Source organism: Grus americana, chromosome 1 (genome assembly GCF_028858705.1).
Source record: "Grus americana isolate bGruAme1 chromosome 1, bGruAme1.mat, whole genome shotgun sequence".
Taxonomy (NCBI): Eukaryota; Metazoa; Chordata; class Aves; order Gruiformes; family Gruidae; genus Grus; species Grus americana.
Genome location: NC_072852.1, coordinates 160,952,273 through 160,974,594, shown reverse-complemented (window position 1 = coordinate 160,974,594; position 22,322 = coordinate 160,952,273). Strand labels below are relative to the sequence as shown.

The following is a 22,322-nucleotide window of genomic DNA, read 5'->3' as shown; positions in this document are numbered from 1 at the left end:
CAGTGATCCTGTCTCATAGAGCAGTCCTCACTTCAGAATTGGAGAAAAACCCCACCAGGTTGTGAGTCTCAAGTTGAGAAACCACACAGTGTTGAGGAGCGGAAGAGTGGAGGGAGAGGGGAAGAAGGTCTGTTTTCCAGGGCATTTGGGCTCCATTGAGCATGATCGGATTGCTCTTCATTTCCTAATGAAGGCTACACCCAACGATGATCAAGTCCACCTGCCATAGCTCGTAAGCAGGATCACTGCAGTCTCGGGGAGATGTCTTGTTGAAATGGACAGTATCTGTGGCAAAAGCTTACATGGGGGCTGAACGTTTTCAGTTCCATTGTAGCACTGTCTCGTGTTGGTTTGGAGACAAACAAACAAAAGCAAACCAAACCTAATCCTGGGTACAGCAGGGAATCCTTCTATAGGTTGCTCTATTTCTGTCTGGAAAGATCAAGGCCAGACAAAGGACTGATGCCCAGTGACCTTGTATTCTTCCCAGGCTGTAATGTTCACTCTTTGTTCTTGAGATGCGAGTACACCCTGATGTAGGCCAACAGCAGTTACTGTCTGATTTCACACTCACCGCTGTCTAATACTGCGGTATACCAATAAAGCATGGACCTTTACCAACTGGAGAGGTTGCTGGCTACTAAACCAAGACCAAGCTTGATGAGACTATAAGCATGTCAAGCCATTTAACTGTGTATGCATGGAATTAATTTTTTTTATTATTTTTAGTTTTATCTGTACTGAAGGCTTTTACTCATTCTAACTGGTATTTTGCTGTAAAACTGTCACTGGTTTAATTGTTCTGTCCATTTGCTGGCTGATGCTTTGTCCTAAATATGAGGAAATTGGTTCATTGAGAAGGTGCACCTTTCTCCCAAATCCCTGCCACTCCCTGCCACCCTTGCCACAGGCGCACATTTTGAAGCTGTGAAGTCAGAGCTAACCTTTCTCCCTGTCGTGTTCCTCCTCAAGCCAGGTGGAGTTATTGGTTATGTGGGACATGGGATCTCTTCCTGAGCTGTTTTTTCTTCCTGTTCCTCCTCAAATTCTTTGGCACTGCTTTCAGGGATGTTTGTACATACATTTATGGCTGATGTATAACTACTTTTCAAGATCTTTAACAAACTGTATCGAGCACTCTAGCTTGTTTTGTTTAATGGTGAAGTGCAGCTTGATTAACTGGTCCCTCTCAAGCTTTCATGGAGGTCAGTGGGATTTTGTTCTTGCATTGAGAGATCAAAGCAGAATCTCCATCCCGTAACTCTGTTAGTTCCGCAGCACGGCTGTGCCTGGTTATAGCTGGGGAGAGAAGGGATGGACACCCTTATTAAACTCTTCTCCAGTCTAAGGTACTTCAGTCATTGGTGAAGTGCATATGAAAATTCCTGCCACTTCATCAGGTGCTATCTGTCCCCCATGTCATTTTGTGCTATGCATCTTTCTCTGACCAAAACTTTTAGGTAGAAGTTAGAGGTATGCAACCACTGTGACTATGGAAAATTAAGCTAGACCTAACTGTGTGGCCACAACAGCAGCAGCTCTGTCAGATACTTTATTAAAGAGCCTTCCTAAGTGGTATGCTCATTAATGCAAAGGACAAAGGGGCAACAGCTTGGGTTTCATCTACCAGACTGGAGTTTAGAAAATGCTCATCTGCCCTTAAAGCAGAGTAACTGGGATCTGGATGTGACAAGCTTCCCCTGACTACAGAGCAGGCTGTGGAGCAGTCCTAAGAGAGAATAAGCCCTGCAACATTCCAGATATTGAGAAGGGTGCTTTTCTGGCTCTTCACACTTTTTAATTTCTAACCTATAAACCTTGAGAACAGTTGAGTTAGTGAGCACTGTAGCTGTACATGAAGTTTTCCAGCAGGATTTCAGTTGCCTTCAGTAATGGTTGATGTTTCCTCTCAGTTTCCATAATTGAGTCATTTTCACTTCTTGGTACTCCACAGAGGAGGGACATACCCAGGAGCATCTTAACACTGCTGTAACTTCCTCACTGTTAAAACACAGTGCGTAGGGATGGGAACTGTTTCTTCTGAAGCAGATACAGAACACTAAACGGCCTGAGTTTGTTACTCAGCAGTTTCAGGAGAAAAGGAATAGAGGAGGCTTATCTTCAGGATACATTGAGTCCCATTTGTCTTCCTCACAAAGAAGGGAGCCCTCCCACGTTAGGTTAAAGTCTCTGACCAGGGATTTCAAATCATCTTAGCCATGTTTTAAAGCGGTATAGCTTAGCCAGCCCAAGGGTCCGTAGGTGCCAACCTCCGCACCAGTCCCTATAGGTTAACATCTGTGTGTGACAGCAGCCTAGAGTAAAACAGATGCTGCTGGTGGGATGGATCATGGATGGCCCCTCTCTGGCTGGGCACCCCCAGCTTGCCAGCGCTCCCATGCGTTCCCACCACCAAATTGCAGCAAGCAGCTGTGATGTGTGTTTTGACAGAGGTAGAGCTATTAAGTATTTGATCTTAGCCACTGGCTTCATTTTACTTAGCACATGGAACATGTATGTTGATGGGGAGTGATTTGAGACACATGTAGAGCGAGGACCCATATTTTCATGTCCAGTGGCCGTGTAAAATGCCATTGTCATTTTCTAGATTTTTTTCAAGTTCACTTTCAATCAAGGTTTACTTCTTCTGTCACCTTCCCTGCTGCAGCACCTTTCCCCAATGTCTGGAGAGTAAACTATCTCAGTGGAACTAAGAACCACTCCAGGTATTTTGGCATTGATGGGCCAATCTGGCATACCATAGTGAAGTTCATTCTCATTGTTTGCCGCTGTCATTGACCACTGGTTGTTTCTCTCCTTAAACCCAAGCTCAGAAAAGAATTGAAGCGCACACTTATTTCCTACCCACTCCACCAAGGATATAATTTTAGTATGTGTTTAAGAAATCCTTAGATAAACATCCTTTTGTACTTGTCTCTCGGTTTCTGTATTTATCGTTGGCTGCATTATATTTGAAAGATGGCCCAAGTCTGAATTTAAATAAAAATCACATGGAAGTACGAGCAAAGCCAATTCCATGTTACCAGCCACAAACCTTTTAAGCCTCCAATGTGCTGTGCAGCACCACTTGATATCTGGCAACTGATATACTAATAATTGCCTGTCAATCAATGAATCTTTTAGGTTAAAATGTGAGGAATTTCCGTATCTTTTAAATAAGATTGGTCTTCTCCCTTCTGCTTCTGTTTATATTCTGCAGTGTGTAGTTGGTGAGTAGAGCCTGTATGAATATAGTCTTCTGTGGCGGGAGGTCAGACAAAACACTGAGAAAAGACCATTTGGTTAATGCAGGTTATTTGTTCCTCACCTCCATGAAAAAGAGAAAGTCACCTCGCAGCACAGCCGCAACCCATCAGCATGACCCATGTCCCGATTGATTGGCAATGGGGGAGAGAAGACCTTCCATTTTCATTTCTTCATGACTTACTGACTTTCTCACAGCAGAACGGGTTTGTTTCCCACCTTTACCAGAACAACATTCAATGTGTTGATTTTCATGGCTGTGTTGGTTGTAATTAGGCCTCAGAATGTACTAATGTAACAGCATTTTGAGGCCCTTTTGTAATCTAGCCACCTTCTTACACCTAGCTTTAATTTTCACTTGTTCAGCATGTTGGCGAATGGGGTCTGACTGAGTTCTTGGTTGTACGTGGTGGTGGTTGGAGTTGGTCACTGCTTATGTCCACATTGATACCAAAAAGGAGGACGTAGCATTTCAGCTTGCTGCAAAATAACTTTGAATGTCAGTGATGTATTGGTGTACTTTTCCCAAGTCGTGTCTTCCAAGTGTAGGTTAGGAAGTCTTTTTAATTCATTGTCCATTTGATACTTTATAGTTTGAAATACTTGAGTTGTACTGATAAAAATTCCAGTACATCAGAAGTTAGATCTAGGATTATAAATAGGTAGGTAGATATGTCGATATATCTATCTATCACAGATAGGTGCTATTTACTTCTAGACTATAATGCCTGTGAACTTCTCACAGAGGTGCAAATCATTTATTTGCTGTCATATGACAGGCATAGTGCCAGAATTTCTTTGTTTCCACATTTGAGGTGATATCACTTTTCTTATGTCTTTTGTAATGTAGACTTAAGTACTTTTAACCTTACAACCTTGCTATTAATCTGTTTCACTATTTCTCGATGATGAATTCCATTTCTTTTGAAAACACTGTATACAGTTGTGTGCTAGTGTCAATAAAATTGACATTTGTGTAACAAGCTGTGGCATTTTCTCAAATTTCACTGAACATTGATTTAGTGTGAAACTGTTGGTAAATCCTTTCTTGCTAGCTGTAATAATACAGACCTTTATTTCAGGCAAATACTGCAATGACTTTGATTTATAATAGGCTACATAACTGTCATGATTACGTAAACTGATAACTGTATTGCTTTTTTCCTTCTCTTTTCAAAGGAATGACATATAAACATGAACTGGTTTGGAATTGGAAAACATTCATGTTCTAGCAATAAATCTTCAGTTCTTCCAGAAAATAAATAGGTTTTACTACTGGCCTAATTATTTATTGGTGCCTCTGTTTACTGGAATATCTCAGCTGTGTTGTAGCAACAGGAACAGTTACCTATCATAATCTAGGGAGGACATAAACATGATAGAAAAATGTATTTGACCTTAATTATATACGGCAATGTATATGTGTTTTACATTTACTCCTACGTAGCCTATTAGCTGTGGTAATCAAGAGCTTGTGACTTTTTTTTTTTGATGGATTTTAATGTATGATGCCAAAACGATACAGACTGTAAATGTTCATCCACATGACAGATGCATCTTCTAAAACAGGTTTAGATTTTCAGAGGTTTGGAGGAGGGGATAACTGGGAGAACACTGGGCATTTTTGGCAAACTCTTTCCTTTGTGCAGTCAGTAGTCTGGCTGCCTCCCAGAAGACAAAATGATAATTGCAGTAATATTTCATGTAGTGCGTATGAATCCATGGAAGTGTAATTAATTGTCTAATTCTTTAATATTTTTAATCCAAAATTAAACGGGACTTTATATCTGTGAAAATCTAAAGTTGTCATGCTTTGTGCATTAAAAGTATTGCTTTTCTTATGTAAATGTATTGCTAGCATTTCCATCCCAAACAATCAGAGGAGCATGGAAAGACCTACAAGGTATAATATACATACTTGTGTTGTGTGTAGAAATTGGGGAACTAGTAGTTTTCTCCCTGTATGTTAGATCTGACTGGTCTTAGCAGCAACACTGCTGTAGAAAGTCATCGTTTCTTTTTCTCTAGACTTCCACTAGATAAATTTGTTCTAACTTGTGTCCTATAGCTCCCTATGAAGTACTGATTTGAGTTGTTGAAGTTCTACTTTGCTAGAAAGAATGGCACTCCTAGGGTGACGCCTTTATTGTTCTATTTATTGTTTTTCATAGAGTGGATTACAATGGTGAAAAATTTAGTATTAATATGATGTTTAGCAGTAAATATTGCAGCTCGGCCATATATGCCTTGATCCCTTCCCTACAGAGACACTAATTTCAGCCAGTTTCATCAGCTAGAAGAGCACTCCAGTCCCTTGGTTAATGCAAGTGGATGTGGTTCCTCTGACTTCAAGTCCATTTGGACTAGTTTGAGGACCCTGATGGCTGTGTCTTGTAGTGTAATATCACAAGCTGCAACTTAAGGTTGTAACTCTTTTTGGTACTCTCTAGAGACAGCCTGTCCTAACTGATTTCTCTTTTACCGTTTTTTTAGCAGGTTCTCTGACTGGCAGCCCTCACCTTTCAGAGCTTTCCATCAATTCCCAAGGAGGACCATCGGTGGCAAATATGTCTTTATCTCCAAACTTGAGCCCTGATGCCAAGCAGTCATCTCCCTTGATCAGCCCTTTGCTGAATGACCCATCATGCATCAGGACTGACGATGAGGAAGAGGTCAAAAGAAAGGTAAGGCAGAGGCAGTTGGCCTTGGCTTTCGTCTCCATGTTGTGACTCCTGCTGTTTGTCAAAGTGACTGATATCTAGACCCCCTGCAGCTTCCTCATCATAGATCCACATAGATAACTTGAGTTGGGTCACTTGGTACCTGCTGTCCTCAGTCAGGGTGTGTCCAAGAGCATCCAAGTTTGGAGCAGGTCAGGCCAGAACCACAGAAGGAAAAGAAACAGCATTGAGCCTGTGCAGAAGTGTCCAACCCAGGCTCTCCAGTCTGTCTCTGCTGGAAACACCACTGGGAGCATTTGGTTGTGGGAGTAGAAAATGCTCTCTTTGAGCCACAGCCTGCAGCGTCCAGCTGGGAGTGTTTGGCTCAGCCCCATCACTGCAGGAAAGCCATAAGGGAGCATCACATCCAGAACTGCTTTTTGAAGATAGAAGTGATTCTGTCTGAGCCAGGGTGTTCTGGGTGCCTGCTGGCTCGTCCCTCCTGTGCTGCAGAGCCAGAGGGGGTTGCTCTTGTCCTTCTGTCGCCTGCTTTTTTTCCTGAGCTTGGAGCATCTCAGGAGGGAGAAAGTAGGAACTCAGATGGCTTTGCTGGAAAGTGGGAGCATGTGTAAGGAAGAACTCTCTTCCCACTGTGCACAGTTAGCAAGATGTGTGAGAGAACTTTGAGAAGAAAAGCCAAGAATCAGTTAATAGACTCAGAATTCTCTGTCAGTCCAAGTTAGAGTAGCCAGTGACTGCAGTATATACCAGCTGATGATGGTTCCTATGGGGTTGTATACTGACTAGGAAATGCCCACACAGTCTCCCCTTGCATCCCTTTCTAGTGCAGCCTCTGCGTTGCTTATCTTCAGGGAGGAAGTGTAGAAGCAAAAGATTTATGGATATTTTGCTCTTCCTTTTTGCTTCCTGAGCAGCACAGAGCAAGATCAATTAAGATCCTTTGGCTCTTCAGAATTAAGAGGTCAAAACCACTTCTGCCTCTTGGATAACACAGGAGGATTTGGGGGTTTTTTTCCTGAAATTTGAAATTTGTAGCTTACCTAAAATTCTTCCCCTCTCCCACTGTTAGGTTGTCCAGCCACACTGGGAAAATCTTGCAGATTTTTTTTTTTTTTTGAGAGTACTTTTACTGTGGATTTTTACCCTGACAATGAAACTTAAATAATCAGACACTAATTTTTGTCATTTTGTCAAATTTTACATTTGTCAAATTTGATTCAAATGCTTATCTAGCATTTCTAGGATTTCTTTGTGAACGTCAGAATATGTCCTGCTCCAGATGTGTGGAATAAGCTGAAAGGAACATCAGCACCCCAAAGCTGGCAGAAAAAAAGTCTCTCAAGAACCCGTAGAAAATACTTGTTCTTTTGTGTTTGCAAGGAAGGATTGTTTTCAGGGCTTCGAACACTCAAGCATAAATCACAGTAACCACAAGCAAGGGTCACTAGTTTGTAAGTTGCTTGATGATTATTGTCTGCAGTTTTTTCCTGCAGAAAGCAGCTCCATAAAAGTAGATGAAAACCTAACATGTTTGCAATTTACAGAGATTCCCAACTGAGAAAGCTTACTTCATTGCTAAAGAAGTAGCTACCACAGAACGAACATACCTGAAGGACCTTGAAGTCATCACATCGGTATGTTTACTTGAGCATTACTCATGAAACATGTGAAGCTCTAGTCAGCAGTGGTATTTTATCTGCTCCATTTAACATCTTAGCCGTTCCATGCTACTTGTATATTCTGCACTGTAGGTATTCTCTGCAGTGCACAGGAGTACAGCTCTAGGGAGGAAATAACACAAAAAGCAGAAAGTAGAGATTTGCGCTGTGGTTAGTAACATGCACTATGAAACTATATCAGGTTGAGGGACTTGGGACACAGTTCAGTTATTTTTTCTTGCTCTCATACTTTGTGGTTGTAATTACTAAAAATGCCTGTGGGTTTTCAATGACTTCTCTTAAAACTGAAGTAGCTCCCTAAGGGGACATATAAATGTTTTCTCCTGGATTAAATGCCCTCCATTTAACATGAAATACTGTGGAGTACCTATTTGAATGATTCTGATTTTTCACTAAGTGAAACTTTCTGTTTAATGACTCATTAATCTGTAGCATCTGATCAAAGTGTGTTGAAGTCACCAAGGCAAATACGTGCCTTCTTTGCACACACACCAACGGTCTTGTTTAACTTCCAAGAGTAACGTGCGTAAGATTTGGCCTTAAATAACAATTGTCTGTAAAAGGTCACTGGATCCAAAACCTTTCATGGCATTTCAGCAGGGCTGCCAGCTCCAGACCTCCCAACTGTTTAATCTCTCAGTGTGTGAAACTCTGTGAGGTGCATTGCTACCTCCTGCCTTGAGTGTTGTGGTAAGGAGGACATGCTGCAGGGAAGAGTCTGTTGGTACCAGCCGGGAAACAGGGAAAGACACCTTCTCCCCAGCTTCTCCTGTGTTCCAGGAGCCCACATGGCAGATGCAGTTGATCTGACGCCAGCTTAGACATAGCAACATGGTTGTTACAGGCAGCAAGATAACTGTGGCTCCACTGCCTACTTACCCTGGCTTTCTGGGAAGCCAGGCCAACAAGGGAAGAAGCCAGGTTCTGTGGGACAGTGGTCATTGCTGCCATCTTAACAGCAGATATACTGGTTTCATCTTCTGTTTCACCCAGTGGCTGCAGAAACAGAAAGTTTTAGCTCTTCAGAGCTAAAATCCATTTCCCACCCTGGCCTTTATTCTTGTGGCAGGCAAGTTTGAATTTGCTGTGTCACCAAGAGGCATACAACTGGTTCTAAGCCAGGCCCATCACCTGTGCCCCCACAGTTGTCTGGCCCAGCAGGCCACTGAGAGTGAACAAGTAGCCAGCATCACTGGAGAAGGTAGAAGGAACGAGTGTCATGCACGAATTTTGAGACTTGTTAGGTGTGCTATTCTTCAACCTTAGCTCTGCTCAGTGCAGAGGTAAAGAGGGGGAGAAGGAGGCTTGGGAAGGGTCTCTCTTTATCCCAGGTCTGGGTCAGCTCCAGCTGATGCAGTTTCAATCAAGACTGCTGTAACAGTGGTCCCAGCAGCCTTCTAGGCACTGCTGGAAGTGAACCATAGATAGCTGGAACCCCTCAGGGCAGTGAGGAGGGAGTAGCGTTATCATGTTGAAGAGAATAGTCTGTGCCACCTTGCCAAGCCCTTAGTCCTACGGTTTTACATTACCCCGTAGGTCTATTAGGATGAAATAAAGAGAATATGGAGCAAAACTGAGCGAAAGCCTGTTGCAGTCTTAACAGTGTTTGCTGCTGACCCTCCTATTTTCTGCTACTAGTTTCTTGTCTTGGAAGTGCCAAGTACTGCCCTTCTACTTGTTCACTTTGCAAAGTACGTGATGTTCTCTGTCTGCACACAGCAACATGGGCTTGAGTGCTTACTGTACCACCTCCTGTCAAGGGATTTCAGACAGAACTCAGCAAAAGAAAATGTAGAGCATATTTTTTGTTTTACTGGAATGTTTGCAAGTTTTACAAGTATTACAATACTCTTCCTCTTGCACCTACAGCATTTGCAAATTCAGTTTGTATTGACCAACCAGTTTGGGCTTGAAAAGAATTTTCAGGATTTGATCAGTGATGGCAAAGGGGAAGAGAGTTTCTTTTTTAACTATGCAGGGCCTGACTGCTGATAAGAGCACCAGTTCAGCATGTGGGAGTGTCAGGGGTAGCCTGGGTTGTATTCCTAATGCCAGCTAAATAAGGTCCTTACTGAGTTAGGTGTATTTGGGTTAGGTGTATAAAGATCTATGATCATACCTGCTGCATTCCACCCCCCGATAATGTTGCTTCTTTTTTCTTTGTAGTGGTTTCAGAGTGCAGTGAGTAAAGAGGATTGCATGCCCGACACACTGAAAAATCTCATTTTCTCCAACTTTGAACCTTTGCACAAATTTCACACTGGTTTTCTCAAGGAAATTGAGCAGAGACTTGCTCTGTGGTAAGATTGTTGTTTGTTATTTAGCTGTGTTGTTTTATGCAGTTTAGCATTTTTGTGTTCCCTTTTTTGCTAACTCTGTGATGTACTGTAGTGATTCATTTCTGAAACTCAGAGATATTGGTTATTAACAGACTGGGTATATTGAATCATGCTTTGTTCGTGTTTACTCGACAAATTCTGTTGTTTGGATATCTCAGGTACAGGCATATGTAAATGAGATCATAATTCTGGATGAAGCTTTCTCTTGCCAAATGTCAGTGTTTCTGTATGGCAGCTCTTCTAAAAAATATGTTGCAAGGAAGGCTTATCAGTAATAAAGAGGGAGCAGCGAAGGACCAAGTCCTGTTTCTGTCAAATAGGTGTAGGCTGGGGGGGCATTTCAGAAACCAGCTTCCCACTCTGCAGCGCTGCAGCTTTGACAATCTAAGGGTCTACAGTGCGCTCTACGAATTGATGGATTGTTGCAAGAGGACACTGGGCTTAAAAATTATCTGTCCTTAGCATAATAGTGACAGAAAAACATGGCATTTTTGTGAAATAGCTATGAAGTGAGTAATTTTTCCCTGGCAGGACTCTTAACTCAGTTTATTTGACCACTGATATCTGAGCAGAGGCAGCACACAGAAGCCCTCTGCTTGTCCTGATTAGACCTGTCTGGACTAGATTGTCTTGCTCTGTGTAGGCATTTTTTGGTTGTTTATCTTCCATGCTGGGAACCCAGCTTTTCTTTCTCGGTTAGTAAAGTGACAATGGAAAATCATGTGAAAGCAGAGCAGGCGGACCTGATGAGTGCTAATCAGTTTAATGCCTCTTTAATTAATCAAAACAAAAGCAAAACACAATCTTAGAGTGTGTGAATTTAGCTCTTGCAATGTGATGAGCGAGGTCATGGAATGAGAGCACAACACATTGCAGACTAGTGCTATCCAAACCCACCCTGCACAGTTCCAGAATTAGTGGGTATTTTATGGGGAGAGGGAATGTGATACTGCCTCTTAGAGTTGACGTCCTCACCCAGGACTCTGCGGTTGATGTAACCTTGAGATAAGGTTACTTGAAAGGCATGCGCTGCACAGCAACTCTGCCTGTATCTCCCTTTTTTCATTGGGCTGCTACAGTTTTAATCCAGTCAGGATTCTTACTGGTGTTAATTGCTTTCCAGTAAGGAACATTTATTGCAGGTACTCCAAGAAGGCTCTTTGTAATGTTATAAAATAGTGATTGTTTCTCCAACCATGGTGTAGGATTAACAGTAGTTAGGGTTAATCCCCAACTACTTGAGGTTAAGGTTGCATGGTGAGAAAAGGAAAATTTATAGTTAGTAAGGGGCCAAGTTCTACTGTCTATCAGACCAGTCTAATCTAGCAAGCTTGCTGGGTGCTGATTCCTGGGGCACGTGTGGAAATAGAGATTCCCTCTATATCTTTCTGGTTGCTGGTGGCATTACAGGTGGTTGCCAACCTCCTGTTCAGGTGTGATGTTTTTCAAAAATTGGATGATGCTGCAATAACAGCCTGCTGTGGAAAGGTGCAGTTGGAGCAAGTGGGGGGAGGTATACCAAAAGAAGGAAAGAATATTTAAGCTTTCCATGGTTTTATTTTCTTTCTTTTCAGTTAGCTGCTTTAAGAGCTGAGTAAGCCTTTTGTTTGCCAGCTTCTCCTTGTGTCCTAAGACTATGGTTTCACAGAGCAGTAAGCCTCAGTTTAAGGTTCTTAATACCACATTTAAACTGCACTTGCCCTAAGATATCAAGTGCTGATCTGCTATGAAGTTACTTTGCAATCCAAATCTGTTCAAAAATATTCTGCTGAGGTAACTTTGTCCCAGCTGGGCACCTCGTTCTGACTTTGTCAGCTCAGCTATTGCACGTCCTTCCGCAGTTAGCATAAAGCCACTGGGAATTCTCTGTCGGCTGCTCTGATTCACTTGACAGAAAAGCAGTCACGTTCCTGCCCCTGGTCTGCATCCAGTTTGCAACCAACAGCATGGGTTTACTTAACGTAATACCACTGTTGTAGATGATGTTTGTTTTTCAAGTTCTGGAATGTTTGAATACGTGCCTTAGGAAGGGAGGCAGATTTGCTGGCAGGTGTTATTTTGGAGGTGTTGGTGTTTTTATATAATACCACAGATGCCAAGATAAGCTGCAAGCAATAAACTCTATCCTATAGAGATTACCGTTTAATTAAACAGTGAATGACAAAAATAAACAGCCCCTCAGCATGCAGAAGAAGAAGCCGGTGGCAATGTGGTAGGGAATTTCTTCAGCAGTGTGGTCAAGGTCACTTAGCTCAGTGTCTGCGCTGCCACGATCGTACCTCTGTCTTCGGCCCCAGGTGGTTTTAAGCCAGTGGGCTTCGGCCGTGTTCACCACCGCAGTGCAGAGCGCTGCCCAGCCTCTACGCCAGCTGTGTGGCATCTCAGGGGCCTGGCTGAGCCGGTGGCACTGCTGCAGGCAGGTGTGGGCAGGATTCAAGGCAACTCATTTGAATCTGACTTTTCTATGTCAGCTCTTTTACATTTCCAGGAAGGTGGAGACGTAAGCACGGTCTGCATTAGTCAGAGGATGGCATGTCCTACGAAAAAAGGGCCTTTAAATGAAAGGGTTGTGGACTTCATCAAGCTGCTGGAAGCCCCTTGCTACCCAGGTGTGTTGTAGGAGCTTGTCCAAGAGGAAGAGCCTCCCACAACCAGTCATCTGTGTTGCCCTAGTGAATGGGATGCTGGGTTTTGTGAATTTAAAGTGCAGTTCAGCTTGCTCGCTCTGCCTAGACATCAGTGCATCTGTCTAAGGTTTGTTTCAAACCTTCGTGCTGCATGTTGGAAGCTCTTATGGGAGGCCATTCTCTGGTCTCTTAGGACTTGGATCACATTGAAGCTGGTGCTCTGCAAAAGAGCTGTGAGGAGAGCAAGGCCAGGGAAGGATAGCACGTAATGATTGTTAAATGGCTCTGTGCTTTTAATTTGTTAAAACATCTATAGACTTTTAGTATTGGGCTCAAAGAAGCTCAGGTTGTGCACATTATTAAAAGCATTTCTGGCTTGCTCAAAGGCTTCTGAACAGTTTGAATCTGCCATCAGAGGCAGGCTGTTTGCTACTGAACATTTTAAGGGCTGGTATCCTTTTGACCCGGTTATAGATTCTGGCAGGTCTGATTTGTTTCTTTACACAATTCGCCCATTTTTCTCTTGAGTACTGCCATTTCCTAAGAGCAGCACATCTCAGTGTCTAGTGCACAGTGACAAAGTTTTTAACAAGATGTGAATTGATGCTGACACCAATAGTCAACTGCAGAATATAGGAAGTTGCTGCATTTTTCACAGCCCGGGTTTCTTTCTGGCCATGAAACTGAGCAGATTCCTGGTGGTTTTATCGCACAACATCCTAAGATCAGTCATACCACGCTCTGGGGGATGATTTCTGCCCTGCCTGTGCTGTTGCAGGGCCAGTGAAGCAGCCCGTGAATCCCTTCGGTTGCCCCGATTGTGCTGTGCCCTCTGTTCATGAGACTGACCACGTTCCTGGGACCAAGGCAAAATACCCCCCTGCAGTTTGAGGAGAAGAAGGATGACCTTTGGTGGATGCAGGCAGGCAGCAGGCAGGCATGGGGCTCTGCCCTCTCGTGCAAGGGAGGAGGAGGGAAAAGAGATGGGAGAGGGAACAGTGCACATCAGGTTGTCCTGTTAGCAAGTGCCAGGAGAGCTGTGTCCGGCACCCAGGCATCCAGGTCCTGGTCCTGGCTACCAGGACTCATCCAGGTTGCTCCTCAGCAAGGCTTTGGGTGCAAGGCCAGGAGTTCCCAACCCTTTTTGCTGGGAGGAAGTACGGGACGCGTATCTCAGTGACATAAAGCTGGCTGCTGTTTCCCAGGGCCTGAGAGATTTTATGGCAAGGAGGAAGAGGTGCAGGCGGAGTGTGACGTGCTCTATTAACATCTGGCCAGTTGAATCTGAGAAGTGAATTAGGTTTTGCTCCTTCATTTATCTAAGCTGTTTAATAGCATATTCATTTGGGCCACAAGCACTGTTTTCCAGCCAAAAATATTGAGCTCATCTTCCCACACCCCTTCAAATGTTTGTATTACAAGTTTCCAAACGTTTCTGTAAATCCTGATGGAAGGTGGCAAATGGAGAACTCTTAAATTTTGCCCCCTTGGTCGACTGCTGAGCACTGCGGAGAGTAATGCTAGGGCAAGCCAGGATAGCCATTTCTGTCCTACGAAGCCCTATCAGGTAGCGTGAATCTGTGTTTTGGGCCTTATCCATGTGCTAGGAAGAAAAAGCGTTACTTACTTTCCAGAAATGGAGGCAGACTTACCCTCTCTGGGGAAGCCAGTAATTTGACTCCCAGTTCACAGGCACTTCTGAGGAAAGCTGCTACTCTGTACTACCAGATGTGGCTGAGAAATGTGCGGCTGGTAATTTGCAAAAAAAAGCTCTTAGATCTTGGCATATGAAAGGAGAAGGCTCCATCAGGATTCATGAAAGCCAGTTTGAAAACCTATAATAAAAAGCACTCAGGGAGGTGTAGGAAGATGAGCTAAATGTTGATTTATTAACCATTTTTTGTTTGGGAAGTAGTACTTGTGGTCAGGAAGAACAGCCTGATAAACAGTTTATATAAACAAGGCAGCAATCCTTATCTGCTCTCTCAAACGCATGAGTGCTGACTATTCAGCTGGTTCTTGTGCACCTAGCGAAGAAGGATTTGAGAGCGTCTTTGTCCTATGAACAGAAATGAAGTATACATTGTAGTATAAACCTCAGAGTCAGGTAGCATGGATTCCTGAGACAAAGACATTGAGAGGGGCTCAGTGCCAGCGCATTACGCTCATTTTTGAGAGGACAGTTTGCATTGCTGAAGTCACTTTTGGGTATTTCTGGGGATTAGAGCCGTGCTACACCCAAATGAATTTGAAATGGTTGGAGAGCAATGACTTGTCCAGGATCCATTAGTCACACCCAGAGCCACGTTACATCCATCTCTGCGGCTCTCCCAGGTGGCATGAGCCCAGGATCACCTCTGAGGAGGTGCCACGGCAAGGTATGAAATGTTGTTGTGTTTTCAGTATATTTCCATGCGATGGTGTTACTTGCTCCAATCTCTTACCTCTTAAAAGCATCACTGACACGTGCTTGCTGTAGATTGGGTTTCTCTCACAACAGGGATAGCCAGCTCAAAGTCTTTAAACGTGCGCACGCTCCCCGAAGGCTTGATGGGACTCTGAGAAGCTCTGGTGGCTTCAGCAGTACATTTTTTAGGCTCTGAGCAGCGTTTTGTACACCACTTACTGCTGAAAGGACAGCTGCAGCAACAGCTGGAATGGGCAGGGCGCTGTGTAATAGCAGGGTGTGAGCAAGGAAGAGGGTGTTTTGCTTTTATCAACTCTTCTTTTCCAGTTACAAAATGTTCCTCTTATTGAAAAGACAGTTATAATGGGGGATGTTTAAGGTATTTTTTCATATTAAAACTTTAGTCAATAATACTCTTAAAAAGTCAAAAGTATCTTCAGTGTTCAAAGACAAGCTGTGGTATCGAGGAGGGAAGTGCTGTTCCTGAGCATGTAACAGAAGGTCACACACTGTAAATGTAACTTGCTGCAATTGATTATTTTTTTTTCTGCAATTGAAGGCTACAATCAAAGTTTTTTATGTTCACCTGGGGAAAAAAAAAATCTCTGTTGAGATGTCTTTCTCTCTTTCTTTGCCTTCCCACCATACCCATCAAATTCTGTTCCTTCTACTACCATGCCTGGATGATTGAGGATAGTATGGGCTGACTTGGGATGTCTTTCCATTCATTTTTCAGTGATGTACACTGAGAATTTTATGTAATTTGAAAATCCAACATAGCTGCTTGCATAGTCCCTGTAAGTCGAGCTGGTAGCCATTTTTAGTAATACATAAGGTAGTGTCTGAGTTTCTTATCGGGTATAAAAGTCTACCTCTTCCTTTTTGTTTGCAGTTGTACACTTTCATTACTGTAAAAATTAAGGGACTGTTTTGTTTGGAGAAAAATGAGAAAAAAAGCTAATTATAGAATAATATCTCCACTGTTCTTGGAATCGTAGAATCTCTGCTATTCAGCATGATTTTCAGTGGCTTTCGATGTCCCCACGCAATGTCAGTGGAGTGATGGCACATTATGTGTGGGGAAAGCAGCTCCTACATGTTCTATGGAGCTGGGGGGTCATAAATCAGCTCCTGATGAAATTTTCTAAGAACCTAGTCCCTGAGCTCTGTCACTGGCAGATACCATGTTCAAACAGTGACCCATGAAAACAAGGAGTAAGAAGAACAGTTTAGGCATCGATGCACAACAAATGAGCAGCTTCTTCCCCCCCCAGCAAGCTGAGTGGTTTTATTCAAAACGTACACCGCAGGGAGATCTCTCTTCTCTGCTGCTGTGCTTTGGGCTGTTGAAGCAGTAAGACACTATCTGATGGATCAGGCGTTTGGTTTTTATTTTAATATTCTGTGTATTCGGATGCTCTTTTCTTGAGGTTTCTTTTCGTCTTGTTTAATTGGGGTTTGCATGTTAAGGAGGTGGGGAAGAGGGCAGTGTAGTGTTGGGGTTGCTGTGGAGTCCTGTCAGAGAGCTGGGGCAGAGTGGAGGATGGGGTTCAGGAGGCAGATGTGAAGCCATCGTGTTCCCCTACGCCTGGCGTTCCCTGCCCTTCTGCTCCGCATCACAGTCTGCACGCATACGCATCATCCCCAGTGGGAAAATCATCTCTGTTGGGAGAGGCAGCGTTTGCATGGAAATAGCCAAAGCAGGGAGAATGGCTGGAAGAAGGAACAATACCCAGCCATCACATTTCTGGATTATCTTAGGGTTTTATTTCTTCCAGCAGTACACATCTGCCTGCGGCATAGCTTATCTCTGTTGGCCTGGGCTGAGGGCTCTGGTACAATTCAGCCCTTCACTGTTCAGCCAGCAGAGAGAGGCTATTGCTTTTGGGAAACCCCTTTCTCTCCCTCTTTGTCACTCTGCCAAGATGCAGAGTAAGATCTGAAAGACCTCAAACTGTTTAAAAAAAGCCTCGGACCAGTCTGTGGCCAAAGACAATGAAGGAGAATGTTTCTGATGCTTCGCATGTGACTGATGTGGTGAGATGCTGTGCAAGCAGTCAGGCCTGGCTGTGCTGAAGAGGGGCCAGAGGGTGAACTTTTAGGAAATATGGACCTGACTGTTCAATGAACAACAGCACTAAATATTAGCTGAAGTTCCCGAAGTCAGTGGAAGCACTCACTATGACTTTGGTAGGCTTGGGGTGAGCCTTCGAGTAGCTAGCTGGTAGGTAAGAAATTTGCAACAAGTATTCCAGCCAACCTTTATGTAGCCTTGAGATCAGAAAAGCAATTTCTATTTAGAAATAGCAGTCTGTAATGATGTGCTTAATATTTATCTTGGCAGTAAACTGTAAAGGTACCAAACTGCTGAAGTCCATTAGATTAACTCAAATGTAGAGACATAAAAAAGGATCCAGGCAATGCCAGAGAGTTAGAGAACAACACATAAAGCAAGAATTCTTCTAGAGATAATTACCAAATACCACGTCGTTACTGGCAGCAGCACAAATTCATCTGGCTTTGACATTTCTGGGATTGTGCGCAGCGGCGCAGCGTGTACCATTTGGGATGGGATACTGCACGCTGGCTGCACGGACGGAGGGTGACTTTCCCTTGCTTCCTGCCAGTGCAGTGCTACTGCCTTGGACTTCAAATGGTTGTGGTTTTCAGCGGGGGCACTTTGATGTGCACCGCTTTGAGCAGAGCTTTAGTGGCTGGAAAGTTTTATTTACAACCTCTGAGAGGAAATCTCAGTAGGGAGAGCTGCTGGATGGATAGGACATGGGGGAAGGGAAAGGCAGGGAACAGCACGGGGGGGATGACTTGACAGACGGGCTTCCTGGAGAGAGAAATTGGACTTTTATCCAGTGCGGATAACTGTAATGTGGAGACTGTAGTCTTGTAACATCCATACATACCTCTGCTGTTCCTTGCAATATAGACCATTTCTTGGGCATGTTTTGACTACAGCAGTTGACTACAGCAGTGTTTATATAATGTCGTGCTTTTGCAAAACTGGCGATGCTAATTAAAGCTACCATTGACACCACCCAACTTCCTACCCTGGTGTAACCTTTGGATTCAGAAAAAACCTTGTTGAGAACTGTATTTTTCTTGCTTAAATAGGCATGTGAGTGCCTGGAAGACTTAACACAATAGGAAATAATTAAAGACAGCCTATGAAACTGGATAGTGTTCAAATTAACATGGAACAATCCCTTGTTTATCAGATGAGTCTCTTTGTTGAAGGATAAAATAGGAGATGTTACTGTGTAGTATTCATAAGCTGTGCCCTCCACATTTCCCAGTTTGAAAAGCATGCAGGGAGTTTATCCAGCATGAACATAACCATGTTTAACTTCACAAAACAAAATATATATTTGAATATGCATCTATTCATGTAATAGTATGGATTTAAAAAAAAATAAAAATCTGTGTGTCTTACCAGTGAAAGTGTATTCCTAACAACAGCTGTGTCCCCTATGATTTGGTGAGTGTGGGACCTCTCTGGCTAAATTGTTGGTACTAAGGAATGGAGAGATTTACCACCTGGTTGTCCACTTACCCCTTCACTGCACACAGAATTTTGTTAAAAGCGTGAACTACTGCAAGTGGGTGAAAAACAATATATCCAGTTAGTGATAACACAAAACAGAGGTCCTGTTATCCTTGGGTTCATTTAGAGCTTTGTGGTGGGTTGACCCTGGGTGGAGGCCAGGTGCCCACCAGAGCTGCTCTCTCACTCCCCTCATTCACCAAACAGGGGAGAAAAGGCATAACGAAATGCTTGTGGGTCGAGATAAGGACAGGGAGAGATCACTCACTAATTATCGTCACGAGCAAAACAGACCAAACTTAGAAAGGGAATTCATCTAATTTATTACTAGGCAAAACAGAGTAGAGGAATGAGAAAATAAAATCAACTCTTAAAACACCTCCCCCCACCCCTCCCATCTTCCCGGGCTCAACTTCACTCCCAGCTTCAACCTTCCCCCCCTCAGCGGCACAGGGGGACGGGGAGTGGGGGTTACGGTCAGTTCATCTCACAGTGTTTCTGCTGCTTCTTCATCCTCAGGGGGAGGACTCCTCTCATCGTTCCCCTGCTCCAGCATGGAGTCCCTCTCACGGGGTGCAGACCTTCAGGAGCAAACTGCTCCAGCGTGGGGTCCCCCACAGGGTCACAAGTCCTGCCAGCAAACCTGCCCTGGCGTGGGCTCCCCTCTTCACGGGTCCACCGGTCTGGCCTGGAACTTGCTCCAGCGTGGGCTTCCCACGGGCCACAGCCTCCTTCAGGTGCCTCCACCTGCTCCGGCGTGGGGTCCTCCACGGGCTGCAGGTGGAATCTCTACACCCCCTCATCCTTCCTCCATGGGCTGCAGGGGGACAGCCTGCCTCACCATGGTCTTCACCACGGGCTGCAGGGGGATCTCTGCTCCGGCGCCTGGAGCACCTCCTCCCCCTCCATCTGCACTGACCTTGGTGTCTGCAGAGTTTCTTACATCTTCTCACTCCTCAATCCGGGTGCAAAAGCTCGCTCTCTCTCTAAGTGTTTTTCTTCTTCTTAAATATGTTATCACAGAGGCACTGATTGGCTTGGCCTTGGCCAGCGGCGGGCCCGTCTTGGAGCCGGCTGGCATTGGCTCTGTCAGACACAGGGGGAGCTTCTAGCAGCTTCTCACAGAAGCCACCCCTGTAGCCCCCCCGCTACCAAAACCTTGCCACGCAAACCCAACACAAGCTTGATTATATTTCTATCCTCTTCCAAGGCAGTGCATTTCTTTGGCTGAATTGCAGTTGCTCACATCAGGACTGGATCTGTCTCTCAATACTCAGATGTGGGAGTTGAACTGAATTTTAAAAATTGAGGACAGCATGTAAAAAGCCATGCTGCGGGAAACTTGGATGCAGTATTAAAAGTTGGAAAGGGGAAGGGGACAGTGCTTCTCACACTCCCCTAGTGATTTTCTTTTCAAAACCTAACTTGGTTGGAACAGATCTGTAACAGTTAGGTTCTTATATTCATGATTTTTCCTCCTGTGTTTTCTAAAAGATGTGTTTGGATTCAGTCAGAGAGTGGTATCCCTGCCTGTCTTGCACATGGGTTTAGAAGCAGGAATATCTTTTTCATCAGGAGCTGGGTTTCTCCCAAGTGGAGCACCCACCCAAGTACAGCTGGGTGGGTGGGAGGGAGCAGTTTGCATTTTTAATACCAAAAGTGACACACTGAAAGAAAATTCCTGCCAGTATGTAACACTTATGAGTCAAACCCAGATGCTGGACAGATTATTTTTTTGTGTCCCACTGTCCCTTGCACAAGCATAAAGGTTTTCGGAGGAAGACCACCTGCAAGTCCTGTCCCGAGGTGCAATCCTTGTTTCTGAACAGAATTATCCTTCTGCTCTAAGCCCACATATTGTCATGGGATTTTGATGTCTTCCTTTTTCTCAAGCCATTTCCAGCCTTCTCTGGTGTGTTTAAAAACGCTAGCAATTTTCTTCAAAAGTCTAATCCTTCTGTTAAGTGCCTGCCCTCTCTGTTGATAGGAGTGCGAGCCAGGCTGGGTGAAAGGGTGTACTGTACCTGGGAATTACATGTCCGTCAGGAAGATTCCTTGCACGCTCTCAAGCGAAGGAGCATGGGGGTCAGGATTTTAAAAGAAATAAGCTATTGAGTTCCTTTGTGTGCTTATAAGTGATTATGCGGTTTTATTGCATGACTGAAGTGTGTGATATTTCTGTTGCTGACAGGGAAGGCCGCTCTAATGCTCACATTAAAGGAGATTACCAAAGAATTGGAGATGTTATGCTAAAGAACATTCAGAGTATGAAGGTAGGAATGATCCTATAACTATTAAGCTTTGACACGGATTAACATTAGTGTGCTTTTCATTTTCGTATGATGTTGCCTCTTGTGCTGGTTTTTGCCAATTGTAATCAAGGCTTAGGCTATAAAAGTTTCCTCTGATGAAGTAGCAAGTGTTTGATGAGCCCTGAGATTTCAGAATTTTAAGCTGATTTTAAATTGTCCAGCCCCTTTCCTCAGTCCACTCTCCAAATATAGGAACAACGAACATAAAAGTTCGGGAACATTTCATTTCCAGTTCCTTTTTCTTTCAAATAAGAAGACAAAACATCAGAATTTGTGTGGCTGAAGAGACTGTTCAAAAGCTGAATGTGCCTACTTGTGCATGCAAATTTAAGTGCTAAGATATTGCAGAAGTAGTGACCATAACCTACATATTGATTTGATTTGGGAAACTTATACTTGTGCACTGTGGTGCCAAGTTAGATGAAAGGTTTTTGAATAAATGTGAATAATTGCCTTTAATCCCTTTAAAGCTAAAAGCAAAAATAGGCATATGAAGTGTAAGTCTAGGTGTAACGTTCAGCAGACTTTGCATCTGTGCTTAGTCTGGCCAGGGTAGTATTTTCTGATGCTCTGTGTTACTGAACGAACAGTGTGGAAGGCAGGCACGGGAGCCTGGGAAAACCCTACAGATTTTTACAGTATGGATGGATAATACACAGCTCACCTTATTAATGTAGCTATGCGTCCAGGTCAGTGTGTGGCAAAACATAGCTCTGCACCTTTGGCATGTGAATCTCAAAGTGCTTTTGAAACCATCTGATAAATCTTTCCTTGGTGATTACCACTTCGGCATTCTGCAGTTAGTAAATGGAGCAGCCTTGAGTCCTTGGCTGGAGGAAAGGGCAGTTTAATCTCTACAGCTCTCCTGAGAGGTTAGTTAGCACTGGGCTTATCTTTCAGAAGGATGGAGAGAGATGAAGAGAGGTTAAGTGACGTGCAAATGATTATACAGCAAATCATAAAAAGAGAATGTAGAAATGTTGATTTACAGTCCCCTACCCAGACAGCTCTGTCACCAATAAGGTGGCTGTACCCTTTTTGCAGTGTACTTGGCAGGAACTGCTTTTTCCCCTCAAGACACAACTCAGAGGCATTGGAAGAAGCGCAGGGAGGGCTTTCCTACCTCCATCCCTGCTCTCATGAACTATGCACCTTTGCACAAACAGTTTTTTGGAAATTCAGCTTCTGACAGGCTCTGCTTCTGCCCTTGGTACCTTGCAACATTAAATCGTCTGTCCTTCGCTGTCTGCAGGTCCTTCTGTGACACTAGTTTAATGAGAGCGTACAGTCCTCACTGTAACTTAGACCTGTCAGTGGGCTTTCACCTTTGCCATTCTCCTTTTCCATCAGAGGATTTTGTTTTGAGAACCACCACTGCCGATAAGCACAGATGGGTGGAGGAAAGAGGCAAAACCCAATTTGACTTTAAGAACTGTACAGGAAACAGTGAAGTTAGT

General features: G+C 43.8%; 1 protein-coding gene across 4 annotated transcripts in view; it reads left to right on the top strand.

Annotated features, from left to right (window-relative positions):
• The window catches only part of FARP1 (FERM, ARH/RhoGEF and pleckstrin domain protein 1), a 220,142-nt gene that overhangs the window by 180,393 nt on the left and 17,427 nt on the right, over positions 1–22,322 (top strand). For 2 of the 4 annotated variants that reach the window (XM_054822026.1, XM_054822008.1), the window contains exons 14-17: positions 5,758–5,948; positions 7,490–7,579; positions 9,791–9,924; positions 20,745–20,826. In XM_054822026.1, coding sequence (XP_054678001.1) covers positions 5,758–5,948; positions 7,490–7,579; positions 9,791–9,924; positions 20,745–20,826 — 497 coding nt within the window. The remainder of the gene's footprint in view (positions 1–5,757; positions 5,949–7,489; positions 7,580–9,790; positions 9,925–20,744; positions 20,827–22,322) is intronic. The other 2 variants (XM_054822035.1, XM_054822016.1) reach the window with 1 other exon arrangement.